This window comes from Malaclemys terrapin, chromosome 4 (assembly GCF_027887155.1).
Source record: "Malaclemys terrapin pileata isolate rMalTer1 chromosome 4, rMalTer1.hap1, whole genome shotgun sequence".
Classification (NCBI taxonomy): domain Eukaryota; kingdom Metazoa; phylum Chordata; order Testudines; family Emydidae; genus Malaclemys; species Malaclemys terrapin.
The window spans coordinates 44,193,458-44,217,253 of NC_071508.1; the positions used below are offsets into that span (position 1 = coordinate 44,193,458).

Genomic DNA, 23,796 nt, shown 5'->3' on the forward strand with positions numbered 1-23,796 from the left:
GTGATTCGCGACTGACCGGTAGCTGTCTGGCGTTGCAAGCTTCCAGAGGGCTATGGCCACTCGCTTCTGGACAGTCAGGGCTGCTCGCATCCGGGTGTCCTTGCACTTCAGGGCAGGGGACAGCAACTCACAAAGTTCCAGGAAAGTTCCCTTACGCATCCGAAAGTTTCACAGCCACTGTGATTCATCCCAGACCTGCAGCACTGCAGCGGTCCCACCAGTCCGTGCTTATTTCCCGGGCCCAGAATCGCAATTCCACAGCATCAATGTGACCCATTGCCACCATGATGTCCATGGCGCGGGGTCCCGTGCTTTGTGAGAGGTCTGTGCCCCTCTCAGACTTAATGTCCTTACCGCGCCGTAGCCTCCTCGCCCGATTTCTCAGCATCTGCCTCTGAAAAAGGTGGATGATAAGGTGTGAGGTGTTGACGACGGCCATAACTGCAGCGATGATCGCAGCGGGCTCCATGCTCACAGTGCTGTGGCGTCCGCGCTGCCAATCACCAGAAAACTGTGCGAACTGATTGCCCGCCGGCGCTTTCACGGAAGGAGGGCGGGAGTGAGGGTTGAATGACGACAGTTACCCAAAACCATTCTCGACACATTTTTTGCCCGAGCAGGCATTGGGGGCTCGACCCAGAATTCCAATGGGCAGCGGGGACTGCAGGAACTGTGGGATAGCTGCCCACAGTGCACAGCTTCCAGTGTCGATGCTTGCCCCATTCGTGTGGACTCACAAAGTCGAATTACTGTCCTTAGTGTGGATACACATGTTCGACTTTGTAATATCGGTTCCACAAATTCGCTTTAAGTAAAATTGAACTACTCTCGTAGTGTAGACATACCCTTAGCAATTTGGCTCAACAAGAAGTTGAACTGAGTAGACTTGTCGGCTCTAAAGTTTTACGTTTTTTGGTTTTGATTGCAGTTATGTAACTAAAAAAATCTACATTTGTAAATTGCACTTTTACGATAAAGAGATTGCACTACAGTACTTGTATGAGGTGAATTGAAAAATACTATTTCTTTTGTTCATCATTTTTACAGTACAAATATTTGTAATCCAAAATAATAATACAAAGTGAGCAGTGTACACTTTGTATTCTGTACTGTAATTGAAATCAATATATTTGAAAATGAAGAAAAACATCCAAAAATATTTAATAAATTTCAATTGGTATTCTATTGCATAACAGTCCGACTAAACCTGCGATTAATCACGATTATTTTTTTTCATCGCAATTAATTTTTTTGAGTTAATCACGTGAGTTAACTGCAATTAATTGACAGCCCTAGTTCTTACTCAGGCAAAACTCCCATTGGCTTCTGTGGGAGTCCTTTCTGAGTGAGATCTTCAGGAGTTGATCCTTTTAAACAGAACAATAAAAACAAGAGTTAATGAAGATACAAATCAAAGCACTAAACACAGTGCCAGGGATAATTAACTAAAAGATTAACTGCACGCTTAAATTTATGTTACCTGTTCATTTAAGCACAGGATGACCTAGAATAAGGTCAAGGGAATAATACTACATCCATCCCCAAAGATAACCGATGCATCCAACGATGGCACAGTCCTGTTTTATTCAAAATGTTTCTGGGACATCAAAAACATTTGGATGAACAGGGCTTCAGATAATTGAGGGAATTGTTGTATAAGTAATTCATACCAAGGGGACATAACCTACATTCAAATAACAGTACGTTTCAAATCAAAGGGGTGCAGATAAATGGGATTTTATTGTAAATGAAATAAACAGCCATTTGATTATTCAGGGATGAAGAAGTGCCCAAACATTTTTCTAACAGAGTTCAGGAAGAGAGGCCAAAACTGTTGGCTCAATCCAAAAAGCAAGGTATTACATACCTCCAGTGGAATCAAAATAACAAATAAATAACTGGGACCTCAAGGTTTTTCATATTTATTAGTGTTCTGGTGGAGGCTTGCTTTCATCTGTTCAAGGGCAAAAGTGGAAAACAAACCAAGTTTTCACTGATACTCCACCTGTGACGCTGATTCTCACAACTTTGGTATCATGAGATGAGCAGTGTCGATTAGCAACATTAAAATCAATAAGGTGCATTCCCCCAGAGCCCACTGGGAACAAACTAGAGTCTACATCAGTAGCACTGTATACGGACAATATTGACTAGTTTCTCACCTTTTCCTTGAAGGCTCATACCATTGTGCAGTATCATCAAATATTATTCCCTTTAATTCTGACCTTTACTTCCAGCCAAATATAAGGTCTGTCTACAAATTGCTATAATCTAACACCAGATGCCTTTTAGAGTTAATGGGCTGGTTTTCAAAAGCTGTACATGTAAGTACATGTCTGTGTTTATTTTCACCCAGCACATTGTTAATGTAGTTGTGTGAACAATTTGGATATTTGCACATGCAAATGGCAATTTACACAAATAACTGGTCATTTGAATGTGCAAATATTTCTGAAAATCAGACCCATAATCTTGTATTTTAGAATTTTCCAATGCTTTCTTTATGATACACTTTTAAAATCTGGGGGGAGGGGGTGGAAACTCTCTATTTAGGTGGGAGATACTAAAAACAGTGGGCCAAATTCTCGGCTGGTATAAATGGGTACAATTTGATTAAAATCAAAGCTGTTATGCCATTGCACCAGCTGAGCCTCTGGTCCAGTAGACCAACTTATTCCACAGCTGGGCATCGTATGCTAATTAACATTATTCCCATAGCTGGCTCTAACCCACAGAAGGAAACAGTAGGTTTTTATCCCTCTTTATTGGATGGTCCATTTAAGAGGTAATGAATCTGCTTCAGGTTATTCCTCTAACTCAAGCAGGCAACACTTAAGCTTTCATTACTCAAGATCCTGTGTAAAAACCATCCTGATAGCCCAACCAGGGTATGGTATTACTCATCCAGTGAGGCCAGTTACCAGAGACATGTACAAATGGCAGCCATGTTAGCTTCTGTTGAACTACAGCAAACTTTAACTTTTATCAGGAAGAAAGGGACAACATTGCTTTGTTGTTTTCACTCTTTCAATAGGGTACTACAAACAATAGTGAGTAACAAATAAAGTACAGCTTTAAAAGAGAATCAACTGACAATGTCTATTAAACTCGTCAGCTGACCCTCTTGGCTTCTAGCCATACCTTGCTACAATGGGAAAATAAAATCCTGGGATTTTCCTCTTGGCTGGCTCACACACACAGACTCACAAATCTGGTGTTTCTCTATATATACTGGGGAAAAAAGATGGTAGCAAATAATAATTATAAAATCAGGACTACAGTATCCCTTATTTTAAATAAATTTAAGGGACACGTCAAGACAGAATTCAAGATCTGTTTTATTTGCAGACCACGGGGACAGAATTCTTTCTTTTTTATTCCTCTCATCATCATTTTTGTGATAGCAGCATTACAATAATGGCAATTGTGGTGCTGCCAAAAGACCTTAGATTTTGGAGGCAGTCAGGACCACCTGAGAAGTCTTGCAAAATCCTGGGTTGAGAGTTTCAAGGCCAACAGGGAGATTTAGACACACAACTGCCAGTAAAATTAATAGGAGCGGTGTGTAGAAATTCAGTAGTAAACTGAAAAATCTCCAGACAAAATCCTGAGTTTCAGGAAATTTGCTTCTTGCAGAAATCACCAAAAACAAGCAAAACAACTCAACTCCAAACAAGGCTGTCACAGTAGCAGTCTATATTTGGACACACACACCATGAATCCATTCAAATAATATACTACAGTAATAGAACTTCAAGATTAGTCATTACAGCTCACCTTGGCTGCTGTCACTAAGAAGCCCTTTATGGCTGTTGGGGAGGAATCTACCCCTGCAGAGAGAGCCGTAACTAGCTATTTTTGCACTTAAGGCAAGAATATAAAATTGCCCCCCCCCACAGCGCCGCCCGGCCCCCCCGAAACACACACACACACACAGCACCACCCGGACCCACGGAAACAAATCCTCCCCAGCACCGCTCACCCCGCGGAAACGAACTTTCCTTCCACAGTGCCGCCCTGCCGAAACAGCTGTGGGCTGAAAAGAAAGGTTGGGTTGGGGGGGGAAGAAACAGCACGCATAGGGTGACCAGATCACAGCAGTAAAACAGGACCCGCCCCCTCCCCACTCGGCCCCACCATCACACCCCTCTTCACCTCCTAGCCCCCTGCTGGCCTGCTGCATCCCTCCTAGTCAGTCCCCCACCCACCACTCACCTCCTTTCACCTTCTCCCTCCCCTGCCAGAAACCCTCATGCCCACCCCTAGAACCCCTGCTGGCTCACTGCTTGCATCTTTGCCCACCTGCCACTTGCCCACCTGCTCGCCCCCAACTCGCCACTCGCCCCCTCTCCCCCAACTATAAAGCCTCATTCAAAGACCCAGGGGTCACTATATTACTGCACACAGCAGTCAATCAATGCAGTTGTAGATAAATCTCTACATTATGCATTTTTGTTTAAGGTAGTATAATTAAGGTAAAAGAAAAGTGTCTTTTTGCTAGAAGTAGAATAAGATCTTCCCCCCACCTTGTAATCAATTACCCTTTTGGATGAATGAGGTGTGAATGAGGAAGGTGTGGAAGGCAGGCACCTCCAGAAAGCTGCAACCCTTGGAGAGGGGCTAGGAGCCAGACCAAGAACAATCAAACTTGTCAAGTGGTCTGACTAGAGAAGAGCAGACATACTGACAGCCTAGGGGGTTAGAAGCAAGCACCTTCCTTTGGGAACACCCTCTTTGCAGCATTGGGATAACCCCCAGCCCAGAGAAAAGCAGCAAAAAGGACCAACAGACACAGTCCCAGATTTTGAACCTGGGAGATTTGCCCCCCTCCAGCCACCGACTCGCCACTCGCCTCCTCACCCCCCCAAGTATAAAGCCTCACTCAAAGACCAAGGGGTCACTATATTAATGCACACAGCAGACAATCAGTGCAGTACCAAAAATTAAAGTACTGAAAATGGATGCTCCACTCCATCCACCGACTTGCTACTCGCCTCCTCCCCTCCCCTCCAAGTATCAGGGGCAGCAGGTTTGTAGAAATTTTGGTGGTGCCCAGAACATTCAGAGCCTCCCCCGCCCCGAACTCTGCCCCATACCTGCCTAAGGCTCTGTGAGGGAGTTTGGGTGTGGGGAGGAGGTCTGGGGTGCAGGCCCTGTGTTGGGGCAGGGGATTGGGATGTAGGATGGTTGAGAGGTTGGGCTCTGGGATGGAGTCTGGGGTGCAGGCTCTGGGATGGAGTTTGGGTGCTGTGTGCAGGCTCCGGGCTGGGGCACAGGGTGGGGGTGCCGGATGGGTGGAGGGGTGCAGGCTCTGGGAGGGAGTGCGAAGGGCTGGGTGCAGGCTCTGAGAGGGAGTTTGGGGGCAGGAGAGGGTGTGTGGGAAGAGGTAGGCGTGCAGGCTCTGGGATTGAATTTGGGTACTGGGTGCAGGCTCCGGGCTGGGGCATGGGGTGGGGTGCAGGATAGGTGGAGGGGTGCAGGCTCTGGGAGGAAGTGCAGAGGGCTGGGTGCAAGCTCTGGGACAGAGTTTGGGGGCCGGAGAGGGGGTGTGGGCTCTGGGACGGGGTGGTGGGTGCTGGGGGGGAGGGGACTGCCATCACACGTGGCTTCCTTCCTCCTCTGCTGCCCTTCGCCATAGTCTCACTGGGGGTGGGGGATGGGGCTGTCCCTTGCCCAGTTTGCAGGAATGGTGGCTGGGGGGGCGTGGATCACAGGGTCAAACACTCACCAAAGCCCCAGCAGCTGCTCAGGTGAGTGAGGACCACTGTTGCCATAGCCGCCAATTCCCCCATGTAGACCAGTACTTCCAGAGCAGGGCAACAAGCACCGACTGGTGGGACCACATTGTCATGCAGACCTGGGATGACCACCAATGTGGGTCCAGAATTTCCCCATGAAGAAGCAAATATTCCTGGAAGTTTGTGACCAGCTTGTCCCAATTCTCCAGCTCCAGGACACCCACATGAAGGAGGCCATGATGATCCAGAAGTGGGTCACAATAGCCATCTGGAAGCTGGCTACCCCAGACTCCTACAGGTCTGTGGCTAACCAATTTGGAGTTGGCAAATCAGCCACGGGGATTGTTATGGCAGAGGTTTGTGGGGCAATCATGACTGTGATGTACCCAAAGGTGATGGGTATTACAAATGTTCCTGAAATAATTGCTGGCTATGAGAGAATGGGTTTTCCAAACTGTGCCAGGGGCATTGATGGGATTCATGTGCCTATAGTTGCTCTCCTCAAGGAGCACATGAGTACCTAAACCACAGAAGGTACTACTACATCATTATGCAGGCTCTGGTTGACTACAGGAACAGATTCATGGGCATTAACATGAAACACACTGGCAAGGTGCATGATGCCAGGGTGTTCTGGAGACTGGGACTTTACTTTCATGGGCAAGCTTGGACATTATTGCCACTGAATGACATTGTTATAAATGGAGTCACTGTCCCCACTGTTATTCTAGGGAACCCTACTTACCCACTGTTGCCATGGGTTATGAAACCATATCCTGATTTCAAATGACCTGGCAAAAGAAGGTTCCGCTACAAGATCAGTAACTGCTGGTAGAACGTGTGTTTGGTAGATTGAAATTCATTGGTTCTGTCTTTAAAACCATTTGGATGCCAGCAGTCTGCATTATTGTGGCCAGCTGTGTTCTGCACAATGTGTGCAAGGAGAAGGGGGAACCTTTTTGCCAGGAGTGGACTCAAGACAGTGCTGGATTTCTGAACTAGTACACTCAGCCAGACTGTGGACCTATCATGACTGGTGCTAGATCCATATTTGCAATGGAAATCAGGGATGCTTTGTCCATCCACACAATGGGTATGAATGGGGGAATGAAATGATGTTGGTATTATGTATTATGAATTTTGTAAACACTTTCGTGAAATGTATGGAGATGTTATGCATTGTATAAATACAGACACTTTGTGGAATACTGTGATGACAGTTTTTAATTTTTATTATGACATTCATTGAGAATCGGCTTCTGATAACATTTATTACAGTTTGTGCCACTTTTAACATTACATATAATAAAACTTGCTATTGTAGCCTGGTGTGCAAATTCAACACTTTATTATACTCATGTATTTACATGCCAATCTAAGAACCAGAAAGGCAGAACAGCTGCCATCAAAACATACAACGCAATATCCAAAACTCAGTGCCAAAACAGTGAAAGGTGTGTGTTGTCAAATGACATGGCCAACTGTTTTTGGGTGTCCCCTGTCCCTCAGTTCTTTTTGGCCTTTCTGGGGCTTTTTATACGTGCAGGCTGTGATTGGAGTGGATGAATGCACAAGGTACATTTTTCTGTTCCATGTGCTAATGTTCATTGCCTGTGAAATAGTCCATCCAGACCCTGAATTGTCTACGACTGCATAGTCTTCAGGACACAGTAGCATGGAGGGGACTGATGGTGTGCAGCTTGAGCAGGAAGTGAAGATGTTAGTGGAGCCTGCAGTCTGGTAGCCATGAGTGCAAGTAATTGCTCAAGCAGTTCCTTCTGCTGCCCTCAACCTGTGGTCATGCTCCATGAATCCTTCGCCAATCCCGCCTCACAATGTGCAGCCCCTTCCTCTCTCTATCCACCCTTCTTGCATTCTTATCCTTCTGATACTCAATCTGGTCCTTCTGGAACTCTCTCTGCTGATTTGTTTTATCTAGAATCTCTCCCATCAACTCATCTCGGATCCTCTTTCTCCTCGCCCACAGTAGGTGGGTCTGCTTCCCCAAGCTCCTGGTGTCATGTGTTTCCCTGTGGTGGTGGAGGGGCCTTGAAAGGAAAACGAAAGAGCGCATCATTGTCTGGCCATGATAAAAAAATTAAATTTTCCACTTTATCAAAGGAGCTGCTTTAATTCAAGGTCAAAAGATAATACTTTTTATCAATGGGCTTTTTATTTTATTCACACAAAAACGAACAGTTACTTCAGACAGCCTCTGGAGCAGAACTGAAAGATAATGTACAACTACAAAATTCAATTGAAATGATTTCTACATCCCCTTCATTTTTTTTCTGGGACACGGGAAGACTTATATGAGGTCTAATCACTAGTAGGTATGATTTTTCAATCCTTTCAGGCAGGGGAAGCTCTAGAGAACACTGATATTCTGGAGGAACCCTAGTGAAAGCATGAACTTCTGTTCCAGGCCAACAGAGATGATATTTAGGAATCTAGTGACCGACCAGCACCTCTTGGAATGGTGGGGGCTCATGAGTTACAGAGGTGGCCCTAATAAGTATGCCCTGTCTTGGAATGTAATCAACCATCTGAAGTTCCTACTCCGTGAGAAATTCGCTTTCATCACCAGTCAGCAATGGGTGAAAATTTGTGGTCAAATCAACAGGATGCTGATTTATCATGGAGACGCAGTACAGTCTCTTCACAAGTACCCTGCGTCCATGCACAGTCTCAATAGACTGCCAGCCATAACAACTCCTAACACTGCCTGCCAGCCACTCTCTATAGTAATTGGGGCTCATATTTAAGCCTGCAATGGTTTGGACTCATAATAGCCATTTTTTTGGGGACTCAGTTTGCAGATGGTCTAGGACAGTGCAGGCATGGCCGATTTTTAAGGTGAGCTGTATAAGATAGGAGGGGTACATGAGGCAGTTAATGGTGGAGCCCCAATCCAGACTTACAACAATCAGCAAGAAACTAGTAAGAATTTCATGATAACTGCTTGTTTAACGTTTTTCCTCATTTGCAGTGTCCATTTTGAATCCCATGTGCTGTCAGGGGAAGTGTCATGTACCAGATATGGTTACAGAGCTTTCATCCCAGAGACATACAAGACATGTGTCTTCCATGAGATCCTTTAATACACCCCCCAAGTATGGCTGAGCTAGTCTTAGGTAAGGTAAGTCGCACATAGTGCCACCTAGTGGCTGAATAGTATAATACAGTTTGGGAATTCCATTACAGACCGGGGAGGGATGGTGAAAGGAAGAATACCAAAACCCCGGCTTGTATGAATAACACAAGCTGAAAATCCCTCCCATGCATAAATTAATAACAACAAACACAGTGGCAGACATTTACCTGGATCTGCCTTTAGCACTTACTCTGATGCTGGTTCTGCAGCGGGCTGCTCCTCAGGGCCATCCCCAAACAGCTCTCTGAGGGCAGACCTAGGTTGTGTAGTAGCCACTCTGGCAACATAGCATGCACCACGGTGAGCTCAATTCTCACTACAGAATTCCTCATAAAGGAGGCAGGAAGACAGGGAGTTCCTGAGGTGCCATTAGAATCTTTGACTTTGCTGTAGTTTGTCTTCAGCCGCTCGATTTGCTGTTTGCATTGTTCTGCTGTTCTAGTCAATCCCCAACACTGCTCAGATATAACTTTGTAGACATGATCATTTCTCATGCTCTTACTGAAATTGAAAGTTTTGCTTGCTTCGCACCATAGGTTCACCAGAATCTGGCTGTGTTCCTCTCGCCAACTAGCAGCACACTTGATGCAGGACTTTTTCTTAGTGCTGGCCATAGCTAATACATGGGAGGGTTAACTGTTTTTCCAGTTGAGCAGTCTGTATGGAAATGAAGGGTTAAATGCTGAGGAGCTGCATTTGAACCTGGAGGTTGTTTCTGGTCCCTGGAAAGCAAGTGGGAATTTTGAGATGGAAGAGATGGGAAGCACAGCCCAGGGAATTATGGGATAGCATGGGCAGACTCTTCGCACCCACATTGGGTGACCTGGACTCTAGCTGCATCCATACTGCAAAATTCATGGGCTTTGACCCACATCACAGCAGGATACAGCTCTGATTCAACCTCCTTGCAGGGTCTGTGATCCAGAATTCAAAGGGGTTCCTGGCCCGAGTCAGACTGATTTCTGTGTGAACAGAAGGGGGGGGCCTGGTCTTAAACCAGAGCCAGAGCACAGACTTAGTGTGCATGTAGACATACCCCAAGAGGCCATTGCAGCCAGGCATAATATAGAGCAGCCTTAAAGTTGCTCTAAATAGCACTGATGGCTCAATTGCTGCTGGATGGCTCCAACCACGTTGCGCACCCCCCTTAGTTGTGCTGAATGTAGCTGAGGATCTGGCCTGGGTATTTAAAGCGAAGAACGAACAATTTGTATTGATGTATTCCTTCTGTCTACTCAGAACGAAAGTAAAAGGATGTCTACGCAGAACTAAAGCAAAACTCGCAACGTCTGGTCTAGTGTTGCCAGCTCATTATTTTTCCATGTTTTAATATATTTTGTATTTTTCTTATATTCCTAGCTTCCGAGGTCATGTGATTATTAGAATCTCAGCTTTTATTCTTTTTAAAGTACGTTTCTAGCCCTCGTGGTTGTGGATAAAAGATTGGAAATGTGAGCCCAAAAGACTCAAAATACAAAAAGCAAATAAAAAGAGCACAAACTGTACATTTCATTTTAAGGTTTTTTTATTTTTAAGGCAGTCTCAGGATTTTTTGGGTACTGCCTTTCAATTTTTAAATGCTTGTGGCTGGTAATATTGCTGGTTGCAGTGTGCAGTTGGGTCTTGTGTATAACCTGGATTAGATTTTTTATGGGCTGGTTATAACTCAGCTGTTTCTGGATCCTGGGAGCTGATTCTGGTCTAAAACTTACTTAAATCAGGAGTCCGTGTAGCTGCAATCGTGTAAGAGAAGTGCAAACCCTACCTTCCTCGGTGGGCCTAATTATAGGGGACGAAATCTCCCCCCCCCCCCAAACTCCATACACTTTCAGCTTGGAGACAACAGCCTCCCCCTTCATGACTTTGGCTGGGGGAGAAGAGGCAGTGGAGGGGTCAGAGAGGGGAGTACAGGCTGCTTGGGGCAGCCAAGGCTGAGAATGGCGGCCTCCCTCCCACTGCCCCCTGCTGATCTGCTCTTGGACTCAATAGGCAGCGGAGATGCCCCAGAGGCTCCCTGTCCGCAGGCACCACTCTGCCCCATGCCCTCCTTCCCCCGGTCTGAGCTGCAGCTGTGACTCCTATCGGTAGCTGGCTCTGCTCCTCCCACGCCTGGGTCTCTCCCTGGCTGGCTCTGAGTGAGGGTCTGGGGAGCAGCAGGTATCTGGCCCAGGCTGGAGGGAGGTGGTCTGGCTGGGGCAGCAGCTTCTCTTACCCTGCATCCCCCAGGTAGGGTTACAGGAACATGGGGGGCAGGGACAAAGGATACTGCTGTGGGGAGAGGGGCATGAACAAGGGAACATTACTGTGTGGGGGAGGGTGGAGGGGCAGGGGAAAAGGGGCACAGCTGTGGGGGAAGGGACAAGTGGGCACTGCTGGGGGGGAGGGATAAGGTGGCGTGGACAAGGGGGGGACTGCTGTGGGGTGAGGGAGAAGGGACAAGTGGGCACTGCTGTGGAGGGAGGGACAAAGGGGCAGGGACAAAGGGGCACTGCTATGAGGTGAGGGAGAAGGGGGTAGGGAGAAGGGGCACTGCTGTGCGGGGAGGGGGAAAGGGCACTGCTGTGGGGTGAGAGAGAAGGAGGTAGGGAGAAGGGGCACTGCTGTGGGGGGGGGGGAAGGGCACTGCTCTGGGGGGAGAGATAAGGGGGCAGTGACAAGGGGGCACTGTTGTGAGGGGAGAGGGAGGGGCACTGCTGTGGGGGAAGGGGAAACGGGGAAGGGACAAGGGGCATTGCTGTGGGGGGATGGGGAAGGGGCACTGCTGTGGGGGGAGGGATAAGGGGGCAGGGACAAGGGGGCAATGCTGTGGAGGGACGGACAAGGGGGCACAGCTATGCGGGGGGCCCTGGGAAGAAGGGACAGTTACTGGAGGACAGGCACTAAGAGGCAGCTGTGAGGGAAATTTGGGGAAATGGAAAAGAGGGGAGGAAGTTTGGGGAAGAGTGAATGAGGGGCTTGGAGGTGAGGGAGAGAATGAGGCAAATTTAGGGACTGGGTGAGAATGAACAGGTTCTTGGAGAGATGAGACTGGCATTTGGGGGAAGGAAAGTCCTGGGAGAAGGAGAGAAGTTACTGCAGGAGTTTATGGGCAGTGGGGGAGCCTGGGAAGGTTTCACATACTATGAAATCTGGAAGGGAGAGGGGAAAGGGGAAAGAGGAGAGACTGGGGGACTTTGTGGAAGGGTTGCAAACTCAACACACTGAAGGTGTGCAATATAGCACAGTAGCTAGAACAAGCTAGCACTGTACAAAGAGAGGCAGGAGAAGGTCAACGTAAGTGTTGAGGTCATGTTTTTTGGAGAGAAAGGAAATTATATTGGGACCTTTTTGGGGTTGCATTCAGATAGATAGCCTCAAAGTTTCTCTGTTCCTCCCCTCACCTCTCTCCTGCAATTTTGGGGGCAAAATTACTCCATTGCCTGGTGCCTAAAACCAGTTTACACCATCTGTGGATGTGGTCCACAGAAGGGATCTTCCATGGACTTTACACCCATTTATATATAGGTGTTGGATGACTTACTGAAAAGTACATTTCTCCTTTAGGCATTATCTCCAACATTTTTAGTTTAAAAAATATTTGTATCCCCATGAGCAGTGAATACTGATATAGTTATTGACAGTCTCTTTACTTACTGCTTTTTCTTTATTTTTTCTTCCTTTTGCAGGTTTACCAAGCGCTTCCTTTGTGAGTGAGGAATCCTTGCTGTGTGCAACACTTCTGCAGGCATTCAGATGAGGGCACTGCAACCACGGTGTACTCCGGGATGGACAATGGGGCCTACCTATGAAGAGAAAGTAAATATGGGGGCTTGGGGTGAATTTCATTGGCGTTGAAAGGAGTTACCTTGATAGTCCTGGACACTGAAGTCCTTTATACAGTCCTGAATACACAAGGTACCTAAGCATGTGTCTAATTTTAAGCACATAAGTAATCGCATTGACTTAGCTGAGACTACTCACGTGCTTAAAGTTACACACATGCTTAAGTACCTTGCTGAATCAGGGCACCTCTTTGCAGAACAGATACAGCACAGCCTGCAGAAGTACAAGCCTTCCCTATATTGCCCTGTCCTTGTGTCACAGCCCTAGAGAGACCACCTGTAGAGCTTAAAAGTTTCCATGGTTCCAAGTTTCACCCTTGGCATTTCAGTTGTGATTACCAACTGAAGTACCAGTTATGCTGGATTTATTTATTTATTGGTCTGTACATTCAGTCCTTCATGTTCCCCCATTGAAGTCCAAAGCAAACCCTCCCCTGAGTTCATTGGGAGACTGATCAGGCCCTGTTTTTCATAATAGTCATTGTTTCTGAAAGACTCCTTACAGAACAAAAAGAATAGAAATACTTCCCATAGAACCATCATCCATAAATCTTACAAGCTTATTTTCCAAAGTAGATTTCTTTCCTCTTATAAATAATGCCACAACCTCAGCATTATTTTAATTGTCGCTTTTGGTCGGTGAATTGTAGTGGCAGGTGCCTAGTGGTTGGTAATTTAGAGAAAGACATGTATATGTGTGTGCGTATGATTTTTAAAATAACTTTATCCCTTTTTATCTTTAATTATTTTCCTTATCAATAGACTGATAGCCATGGGTTTATTGATATTGCCATTGATTATGATGCTCTGTATCAGACAGGGGCAGCAACTGCTGCTGATACTGATGGAAAAGGAAAGGTAGTGGGGGGAGGAGGAGAGGGGAACTGAGTTGTTGCTGGAGATTGGCTGCCTGTGTTGTCACTCAGATCTCTGGGCCCCAGCTCTTCCGCTGCTCTAGCTCTAGCTCTCCCTTGAACAGCTCATAGTGAGAACAAGGCGTGCAGAGCTCCGATCACCAGCACCATGCTCCTTGGGCTTGGATCCTAGATCCCCCTCTTTGAACACTGGTAATAGCTGCTCTGGCCCTCAGCATCCCACGCTGACAGACTGACAGAAAGAAAGAGGCAGACAAGGAAAAAGGAAGAAGAGAAAATCTGCAGCCAAGTGGACTAAAGCAGCAAAGAGCGAGGGAGAAAGGGTGCTTTGCTTACACAGCTGCAAAGTGGGAATTTAAAGAACTGCAGAGAGAGAAATCCCAGCTCCCCGCCACACACACAGCGCAGAATTATAGAGCCAGGTAGAAATGACATCAACGGGGAAAGAAGGCAGCGGAGCTCAACATGCACAATATGTTGGACCCTATCGCTTGGAGAAAACCTTGGGCAAAGGACAGACAGGTTGGTTCCTTTGCAGCAGCCGCACTAGGGATAAGGTGCGGTAGCAGCTGATGGGGATGGGAGATGTGAGGGGATGGGTTTTCCCTTTGGCTGCTGCAGTGGAGAGACTATTTCTAATGGATTTTTGCTTTTATTTATTTATTTCCGGTTGTTTTTATTTATTTATTTATTTATTAAAAAAAGCATAGGTTGCCGTGTGTGCATCCCTCTTGCTAACGGGTGTTGTTCTGGTGACTGTCAAAGTGCATGCAGAGGAAAACGGGGATGCCCTGCTGCTGGTACATTTCATGTCAGTTACTTCACTTCCCCACTTTGCTTCCTTTTCTTTTTAATCAAATTAAATTGAAATGAGAGGTGCACTGTGTATGCTGGAGAGGAGGAGGAAAAGGACGTGGTGGGGAGGCGGGGGAGTCACCAGCAGTATTTCATGACATCATGATTGAAAAGGGTGTAGTCCTTAAGGTGCAGTTGGTGGGAGAGAATATGCACAGTACAGTCTATGGCACTGGCTGCTGTGGTTATTTGGAAAATATGAATGAATGGATGGTGTTGTTTGCTATGTTTTTGCGTGGCATAGTTTGAATTTAAAAATAAAAAAGTGGTCAGCAGCAGAATTCACTCTAGTGGTTTGAGGTTTTTATTTATTTATTTAATTTTCCAAAAGCCCCTGTTTGTGAAACTGGCCCCCATCAGATTTTCCTGAAAGGAACAATGGTAAGAAATATTAAGAGGAAACGTAGTGAGAGAATTAGCAGAGAGCAGGTGCTTGTCCCCTACGTGGCATAATTAGATCTCCTAAATGCATTCAAGATTTGGACTCGCTGGTTGCCTGCCTGGATGTTATATTTACTTCAAGGGCAGGGGAGCAGTAATTGGAAGGAAGAGCGGTTAAAAAAAAATCCCAAAAGCCTTTCCCATTTTTATGTTCTTTTTTAGTAACAGGTGCAATGAGCAGAGGAGTCTGGCAAATTGATTTGGTTGGGGGACCCCCAAAAGTGGATTGAGTCTCCAGGTTATAATTTAGAAGGGAGGGTTGGTGGAATCAGCCATAGGGGGCTTCTTTGGGCTTGTGGGTGTTAAGTGTTGTTCATTATGGTGGGACAATAAAACATGATGCATTGTGTTTTTTAAAAACCCAGCCAAGCTTTGCCCATCTGTTGTCTAAAGGATTTAATAGGCGTTTCCATCCCCAGCTGCTGCCTCTGCTCTGCCTGCTTCCTCGCTGCCCTGCATGGCAGCAGCTCTGCAGTCTGCAATTTTCTTAGGGACACAGTCAAAATCCAGATCTTTCTCTGTAAGGAGAAATGCTCTTCTGAGATGATTGATTATGACCCCCCCCCCCATTCATTCTTCTCCTCTCCACAAACCCCATGGCAACCATTGGAATATATGGATGGGATGTGAGCATCATATAGTCTTGAAATGAAAGTGACTTTTATTTTATTTTCCCCTCTAAATCTTTAAAATAATACAACTGCTGAAGGTATCTATCTTTTTTTGTGTGTGGACATTACCTTTATTCTTCATATTACTGAATGAACTCATATCTCGCCAGATGTAGTTTCCATAAAATCCGTCCTGATGATGATGATAAAAATACCCCACCAAAAAATTGCAGTGTCTTGGTGATGATAAATCTGTATCCTGTTTCCATCGCTAATCTCTTGCTGGGCACTCCAGCTGATCATAAAACCAACCCTAGATATACACATTCATTTTCTATCTTCATCACCATTTCTTTCTTCCTCATCTTCTTGTCAACCTCCCCCCCCCATATAGATATAAAATTGCATCTGAGATTCCTGCACATTAACCTTTATGCTCCAAATCACGTAACCTTATACTATGGTCCTAAAGGGTTATCTGCAGCTTTGGTTATTTTTTTTCTCCCTTGATAATCTTCCTATCTTCCTCCTAAGTGATTAGAGAGAGGGAGAGAGAGAGAGACAGGCAGGCAGGCAGCAGGGTAGGAGGGGAGAGTGTATGTTTTCAGGGTTGTTGCTTTTGGGCTCTGCAGTTATTTGACCAACTGGACTAGGAGGAAAGTTGCCTTTTACAATTTTACACTATAGCAAATCTATAGAGACTGGTCTCTGCTTTGTGCAGGCATGTGTGTGCAAACAGCAAACACATTATATGCACTGTTTCAGGGAAGATGGAGGGATAAAGCTTAAAAGTAGCTGATGCCAGTCTCTGTCTTCCTTACCTTATCCGCCCTTGATATAGATAATGCATGGAGGTGAAATCTGAATTGGTGTTAAATGTACATAGTTAAACACGGAAAAGATGCTTTCTGGTCTTCTGCATTTTCTGTGCTAATCAGATTCGGGAACGTGCAGAATTGCAGGTGTGCATGTAGCCCTCACCCTGCTAACTTGGCTGGTGGATGGGGAACCTGCAGCATTTTTGTGATATGACAACAGTGCAGTGTGAGGACCTGATTGACCACTACGATTTGCTAGTGTAACTCCATTGAATTTGATGGAGTAACACCGTGGTGAATCAGGCTGTGATCATTTCTTTAGCTCATCTGAAGAGTTTAAGGCTCGGAAGATTAGGAAGTAAAGGCTTGTTTGGTTGCATGGGGTGTGTGTGCGTTTTGTTCTGTTTTTGTAGGGGCCCTTTTGAAAGAACTCTGGCAAAACATACTTATGAGCAGAAGGAAAATATACAGTCCTATTATACCAAGTCCTTTACCTTCTTCATTGATCTTCACATCACTCATTTTTCTTTTAAGTGAAAGAATCCTTCACCCTAAAGTTATTTCAGATATGTGGCTCTTGCTTCTCTCCCAATTGTATTAAATATTATACAAACCTCTTAGTAGCTCTCACCTGCCTTGCACTCAGATTGGATAATTTTTAAGATCAAGGGAAGAGGAATAAGGGAGGGCGTCAAGTACAGAATCTGCCACAGTTCATGGCAAACTTACAAAGGATGCTATGAAAGGGGAGCTTTCATGTTCAGCTGAACTCCAAATGGCATGTTTCAGCCCTCCATGTAGCTATAGCAGTTTTCCTTCTCAATATCTGCAAAAGAGAACAAGAACTTGCTGGTTCCTGCAAAGAGGCCCAGGTACTGTGCCTGTGATGTCAGTGGAAGCTGGTGACATCTAGTAATGGGGAGGGAGTTGGCAAAACTGACATTCAGAAGTGGGTTCAGATCCAGTTCAAAATGCTGGCTAAAGACTGTGATGATTTTGATTTAAAGAAGGATAGGCAAAGCCTGCCCTGAGGAGTCGACAGTGCTGGGACATCAGGCTTTCTGAGAATGACTAATGTCACAGAGAGAGGATTAAGGCCAGTTAGTTTGGAAAGCAAGAAAGGAAGGTTCAGCGCAATGCTGAAAAATGTTTGCACTCCAATAATACTGGGAGTGGGACAACAGCGAAGAAAAGAAATTCTTAATAATTCACCACAAGAATTCTACATGTGAATAATTTGGAGTGCCATAGTAAGACAATTGCCCTTTTGTTGTTGTATTAGGCTCAATTCAAAGTATCTCTGCCATTGTTTCCGGCAACTGGTCTAGTAGCTCATGGAATCTGTATTAGGAGGGAACAGGAATATAAGAAGCAGTGTAATAATTTAATTACCACACTCATAACATTTTATTATAAGGAAACGTCATTGTAAAAGATGACAGTAAAGGATATATAAAGGTGTCTATGAAGGGGTTGGTTTATGTAAATTTCATCCAGTTACACTGTACTGCAGTTAATTATCGTAGTTTTTCACTATAATTAACAGTAATGAGCAAAAAAGATGTGCTTTGTGTTACAATAACACACCAGGAGATACTATGCTTAGAAAACAGATTGGATGTGAACACTAAGAAGAGATTCAAGTTTATTATTCAGATTAAACAGAGGCTGCTCTCCATTTGCCACCAGGAGCTCCGCCAGCTTTTCTGCTGCCCTAGGTGGCGGAAGGTCCCGCCCCAAAATGCCGCCCCCCACAGAGGCAGCGGAAGGTCCCGCCACCAAAATATCGCCACGGTTGCCGCCCCCCAAATTGTAGCGCCCTAGGCGACTGCCTAGGTCGCCTAATGGGTTGCGCCGGCCCTGTTTGCCACTAATTCTGTGTGAAATCAACTTTTCATGTATTCCTGACACTTTTTTTTTTTTAAATTCCAGGAATATATTTTGTTTGTGAGTTTTCTTTTGCCCTTGTTAACCTCTATTTTCCCCTTGAAATCCTCTACAGTAATTCAGATTGACTGTAGTGAATTTTTATTAGTGAAGGCAGAGATGAGGAATTGATGTATTCCTTGCTAAGTGCTTCAGCATTTCAGTGGATCTTTCTGCATTTTCATTTAAAGGCCAACTTATACACTTCAGTACTATTTTTGTTTGTTTGCCCTGGCACCAAATGACAGCACAGTTAAAATTTCTGAAATGCTCCTTTCTCTGCAAGCAAAGCAACACTATTCTGTGTTGGAATTTAGTCTTTGATCAAGTTTCTTTGAAAGCAAAGAGCATAACATTGCAAATCCATTTGGTATCACGCACACAACTTCTCTGATATTTGGGTCTAATTCTGCAGGCATTCCATACACAGAATTCCAATTGAAGCCAATGGCAGTTCTGCATTTAGAGAGCTTGCATGATGAGCCTGCCATATTGAGAGGGTGACTCTGTTGTATATAAAGTACAACAACTTGTACATATAACACAGTACATATACCAGCTAATAATCAATCATATACTGGTATGATATTGAGTTGTATAGCTGTAGAATCATGATCCTGCCAGATCCTTCTGATTTTATAAAAGTATGTATCCTCAGTGTTATCCATACTGTCATGAATAGTTTTATAGATTGTAGGGGTCAGACCCACAGATGGCATAAACTGGCAGGGCTCCATTGAATTTGGTGACCTTGACCTACACCAGCTGAGGATCTGGCAGGAGAGATGTAAATCATTTGAAATTTCCATTCAGACCTGTTTTCCCCAAATACATGCAAGTTCCATTTATATTTTTAAACACATTTCTTACATGGCTTTTAATTAGAGAGGCTATCTTCATAGCAATAAGTCTTATCTGAATCTGCATACCTTCCAGTGATAACCTGTTAGGACATCTTTCACTTAAGAGATGAACTAATTACTAATCACACAATTGGAAGTATAATATTGGAAACAGTGTCTCAGGCAATGAAGGTTTTACAAACACAAGTATTTAATGAAATCTTGCTAAGATATGTTGACATAAGAGTCAATTATATATGTCTGGACTCTCAGTGTTAAATATGGTTGGAAAGGAGGTCGTTATACAATAAGGGCAGAATTTTCAAAAAGCTGCCATTCATTTTCAGTGACTCAGCCTTTCGGTGTCCAATGTGAGATACCTCCGGTCTGATGCTGAGGCTCTACAACTCCGACTGAAATGAGTGCTACCATGTTAAGTAGATCTGAAAAACAGGCCTTTTGAAAGTTTTGTGTTAAAACCATTCTAGCAAACATCTCTTTGCCAAATTGAGTGCAAATGATAGGTAGAAAAGATCTAATTTAGATCCTGATCCTGCAATGTGCTACATGCAAATGGACTCCTATATGCTCTGCACGGGTGTAGGGGTCTGACTGCACAAAGCACATTGCCGAATCAAGGCCTTGTGACCCAATCTTATTTCTAACAAAATTAGTGGCTAACTGCCATTGAATTCAGTGGGAATAGAGCAGGCTCTTAATGGATTTGTAAAGTGACAACTAGCCTTTTGCCCAAGAGTTGTTAAAATTCAGATACGCTGTCAAACGAGTGGGATTATATGACCATTTTTATATCTACATCTCAGACATCACCAGGTGCTGCTATATTCTACAAATACCGTTTTCATGCTGCTCAAACAACTTCCTCCTTTCCATCCCCACTCTAATGACATTTAGTGTCACTACAGTGGGGAAGACAATACATTAGAACGATGAGGGAGGTTGGGAAAATTAAAAACATTTCTCAGTAGAATTTATCTCTGGAGGGAAATTATTTCTGATCTACAGACAGCTTGTGGCTCCATTGGAAGAACCAGCATAGTATTTTAAATGTGTCCAGTGAATGTTCTGGATTCCCCAACATCCTGAAGCCCTTTGTAGTATAGCATACGTCTATTTCACACAGAATCTTTCAGGCAAACTGTAATGCTGGATGCTTTACAGAATTAAATAATAGATGCACTGTTTGAAATAATAATAATAATCAATAACATAAAAAAGAGCGGAGAGAAATGAAATGGTATGGACAAAGGAGAAAAAATGGTTTTCACATGAAATTTGACGGGACATGGGGGCCTGATCCAGCTCCTGTTGAAATCAAATGAATTATCATTGACTTCTAATGGGAGCTGGATTTGGTAGCGAATGAGGAGGATGCAGTATGGCCATTCCAGAGGAATGAAGCTGAAAAGAAAGCTCTTGCATTGACAGTACTGAGATTACATAAAGGGGTAGAGAGTAAGTTATTTGGTGAATGGAGGGTCCGAGGAAAGGAATGAAGAGAGACAGAGGTCTGTTCAAGGGTTTTAAAAATGAGGAGGCTAAGTTTGAATTGAATCCTGAAATGCACAGGGAACGAATGTAGCTGTTTGACTGTTGGGGGTTATTTCTCAGTATTTTTGAGACTGTGTGCACATGCTACAGCAAAGCTAGGACTTGCTTCCAATAGTCAAAATGAGAAGAGATGGAAACATGGATGACGATTTGAGCGGAGGTGGACTCAAGGCAGGGGCATACATGGTTGATATTACAGGGGTGAGTTTGTAGACATTAATTTTGGGGAGCTTCATTGTGTGGTGCTCTTTGAATGCATAGTCAGTTTATAGGAATAGGTACTGCTCCTGCTCCCACTGAAGTCCATTGATACAAGATATGCCTTCAGTTAACTTCAATAGGAACAGGATTAAGCCCATTATAATAGGTAAGAGTCAAACTTTTTACTTCTCTTAGAAACTTCATAATGGAACAACCATCAGGAGTGTGGTTTTTTTGTTACAAACAATGCAAGGGCGTTAACAGTCTTAAATGATAAAACTGTTCATTTTGTTTGTGGGAAAGTGCCAGAATAGCTCAGCTTTTCAGTTCTCATAAATAGAATCATAGACTCGTAGAACTGGAAGGGCCCTCGAGAAGTCATCTAGTCTAGTCCCCTGAACTCAAGGCAGGACTAAGTATTATCCATTCTAGACCATCCCTGACAGGTGTTTGTCCAACCTGCTCTTAAAAATCCCCAATGATGGAGATTCCACAACCTCCCTAGGCAATTTATTCCAGTGCTTAACCACTCTGACAGTTAGGAAGTTTTTCCTAATGTCCAACCTAAACCGCCCTTGCTGCAATTTAAGTCCATTGCTTCTTGTCCTATGCTTAGAGGTTAACGAGAACAATTTTTCTCCCTCCTCCTTGCAACAACCTTTTATGTACTTGAAAACTGTTATCATGTCCCCGCTCGGTCTTTTCTTCTCCAGACTAAACACGAGTTTAGTCCATGAGACAACACTCTTCTATCACAAGATTTGTAGAGTGAAGCAAATAATTCATCACAAATAATTTGTTCAATGAATATAGCCTGCCTTATTCTGGAATGTCCATGAGCAGATTGCGGTTTCCTCAAAGTAATTTGTCATTTCAGTTTATTTGACAAATGGTTATTTTGATTCCCCCCTCCCCAAATGGATTGAGCCTGCTTAATCAATAATCGAAGAATTGAGTTGTGCTCTTGGAGTTGGATGCAATCTGTCAGATATGTTACAGAGTACTGTTCTGTTCCCTGGTTGGATGAGTGTGCGAGCATTTCCAGCATGAATATTTGCATGTGCCAACATAAAATTTGGTTTCCTGAACACAGTTTCAAGAGTTGTTTCCCATAATGATTTGTGCCAGTATGACTCAAATGGTCCAATGTTTGCAGAAAACAAATACAAAAGGGTCACAAATGTGATCAAATCAAATTCACTTAAAAATTCAAGTGAATATTCACAGAACAGTTTTACATTATTCACCCAGCTCCATTGGCATGTATCCTGAACAGTATATATGACTTTTACATAATGATGAGCTGCAAAAGTTTTATTTGTTTTTATTTTAAATCTGTTTACATACCCAAATCACAACGAGTGAAATTCACCCCTGTGCAGAAGTCTAGCACAAGACCTATGCAACCACCAAAGTCCTACTTAATTCCTTAAGATTGGGTTTAAGTGAATATTAACTTGAGCATAGGACTTGTGCTGGCCATCTACATAGGGAATAATTACACTGTAACAGAGCACACTGTATATATAGAGTTATTTCCAAATATTTTTATGTATTATTATTTAGTGCTATTTTTGTTACTGTAGCACCCAGAGGCCCCTTTGTACTAGGTACTGTACAAATTCATAGGAAGATGCAATCTCCATCTGAAATAACTTACAATATAATTTAATTTTTTAAAACAAAATATTTGAAAATGAATTCCCTCTTCACATATGCACCAAGTTCAGGATCCTGAATTTTTGTCTGTGAAGTCTGATAATGTCACAAAGCCTATAAACAAAGCAAACAGCAAAAGAATATATTCCATTCAGGTGCTAATAAGGTTGTTGGTTTTTGAAGGGGAAACTTAGGATAGTGAGTGGAGGAGGAAATAAAAATCACCATATGTTTATATTTAAAAGCTAAGCTAAGCACAGGGCATGATTCTTATGTAGAATGGGGAGTTTTGTGGTTCTCTGGCAGAAAGCATCCCTAAAGTCAGCCAAGCCAGCCACGGGATGCTTCTCTTACTGTAGGGAGATGTTCAGGTGGTGTAGAGCCACCACAGTAGCTCCTAAAGGGTCACCTCCAGCTATCAATGTATAAAAGCACGATTTAGGAAAAGGGCTTATAGCTGGTGCTCCCCTTATACCTGATTGACCCCCAGTTGCCACAAAAGCTTCTGGGCCATTGCCAGCCAAAGTAAATTAGAGTAGCCCCGGGGCTGCTCTGAGTTAGGACTAGTCCTGCATCTGAACTCAAGATTGGGGAAACACAAAGGTTCCTAAAAGCCACTTTTTTACATACATGCCTACCCCAAGGTGCGCTAGCATTCCTTAGCTTAGGATCCGGCTCATCCTGTTACAGATATGGCATCTTTAAATAAAGATTTTTGTATGGGTCTAGAAAGAAGCCTCCACTACTTTGTATTTCACCTTTAAATCCTTATTTTAAGTTTTTATGGGAGTATTCCCTGGTATAATTACCTATGGGCGAATGTTAGATAAGAAATTAGAGAGAGGAATCTGTTGCCTCGTTAATGGCTGGTTTGATAATGCAGGAGTCTGGTAGTTTGCATTCTGATAATTAACTTGGAGGGGATTTTTGCTGTTACCAACCATACTCCAAGATTTGTAACATTTAGAGATTCTGGTTGAGTTGGTGGCAAAACAGCGTCTTAATAAGGTGGCTCTGTGTGTGTGTTTTTTTTTTTTAAATTATCTAATCCAAAACTATATATTGGGATTATAGGTATGGTTGTGTTTGAAGTGAAGTGTTTGCCTTTTTTTTTTTTACTTTTCAGAGGTTAGTGGGAAACAATTTTCAGGCATCCATTCAGTAAGTGCTTTTCTAGCTGCCTGCACAATTTATCAACAACGTGCTCTCCGTTTCCTGAGGCTCTTGTGATTTGTTTCACTACTGTTTTGCAGTCCAAGCTTTCTGGGGAGACAAAAAATATC

At 43.9% G+C, this 23,796-nt stretch overlaps 1 protein-coding gene across 5 annotated transcripts in view; it reads left to right on the forward strand.

Annotated features, from left to right (window-relative positions):
• The first annotated feature begins 13,728 nt into the window (after nucleotides 1–13,728).
• Nucleotides 13,729–23,796, forward strand: part of BRSK2 (BR serine/threonine kinase 2) — a 452,231-nt gene continuing 442,163 nt past the window's right edge. For all 5 annotated transcript variants that reach the window (XM_054028689.1, XM_054028690.1, XM_054028691.1 and 2 more), the window contains exon 1: nucleotides 13,729–14,110. In XM_054028689.1, the coding sequence (XP_053884664.1) occupies nucleotides 14,017–14,110 (94 nt within the window). In that variant the 5' untranslated portion in view covers nucleotides 13,729–14,016. The remainder of the gene's footprint in view (nucleotides 14,111–23,796) is intronic.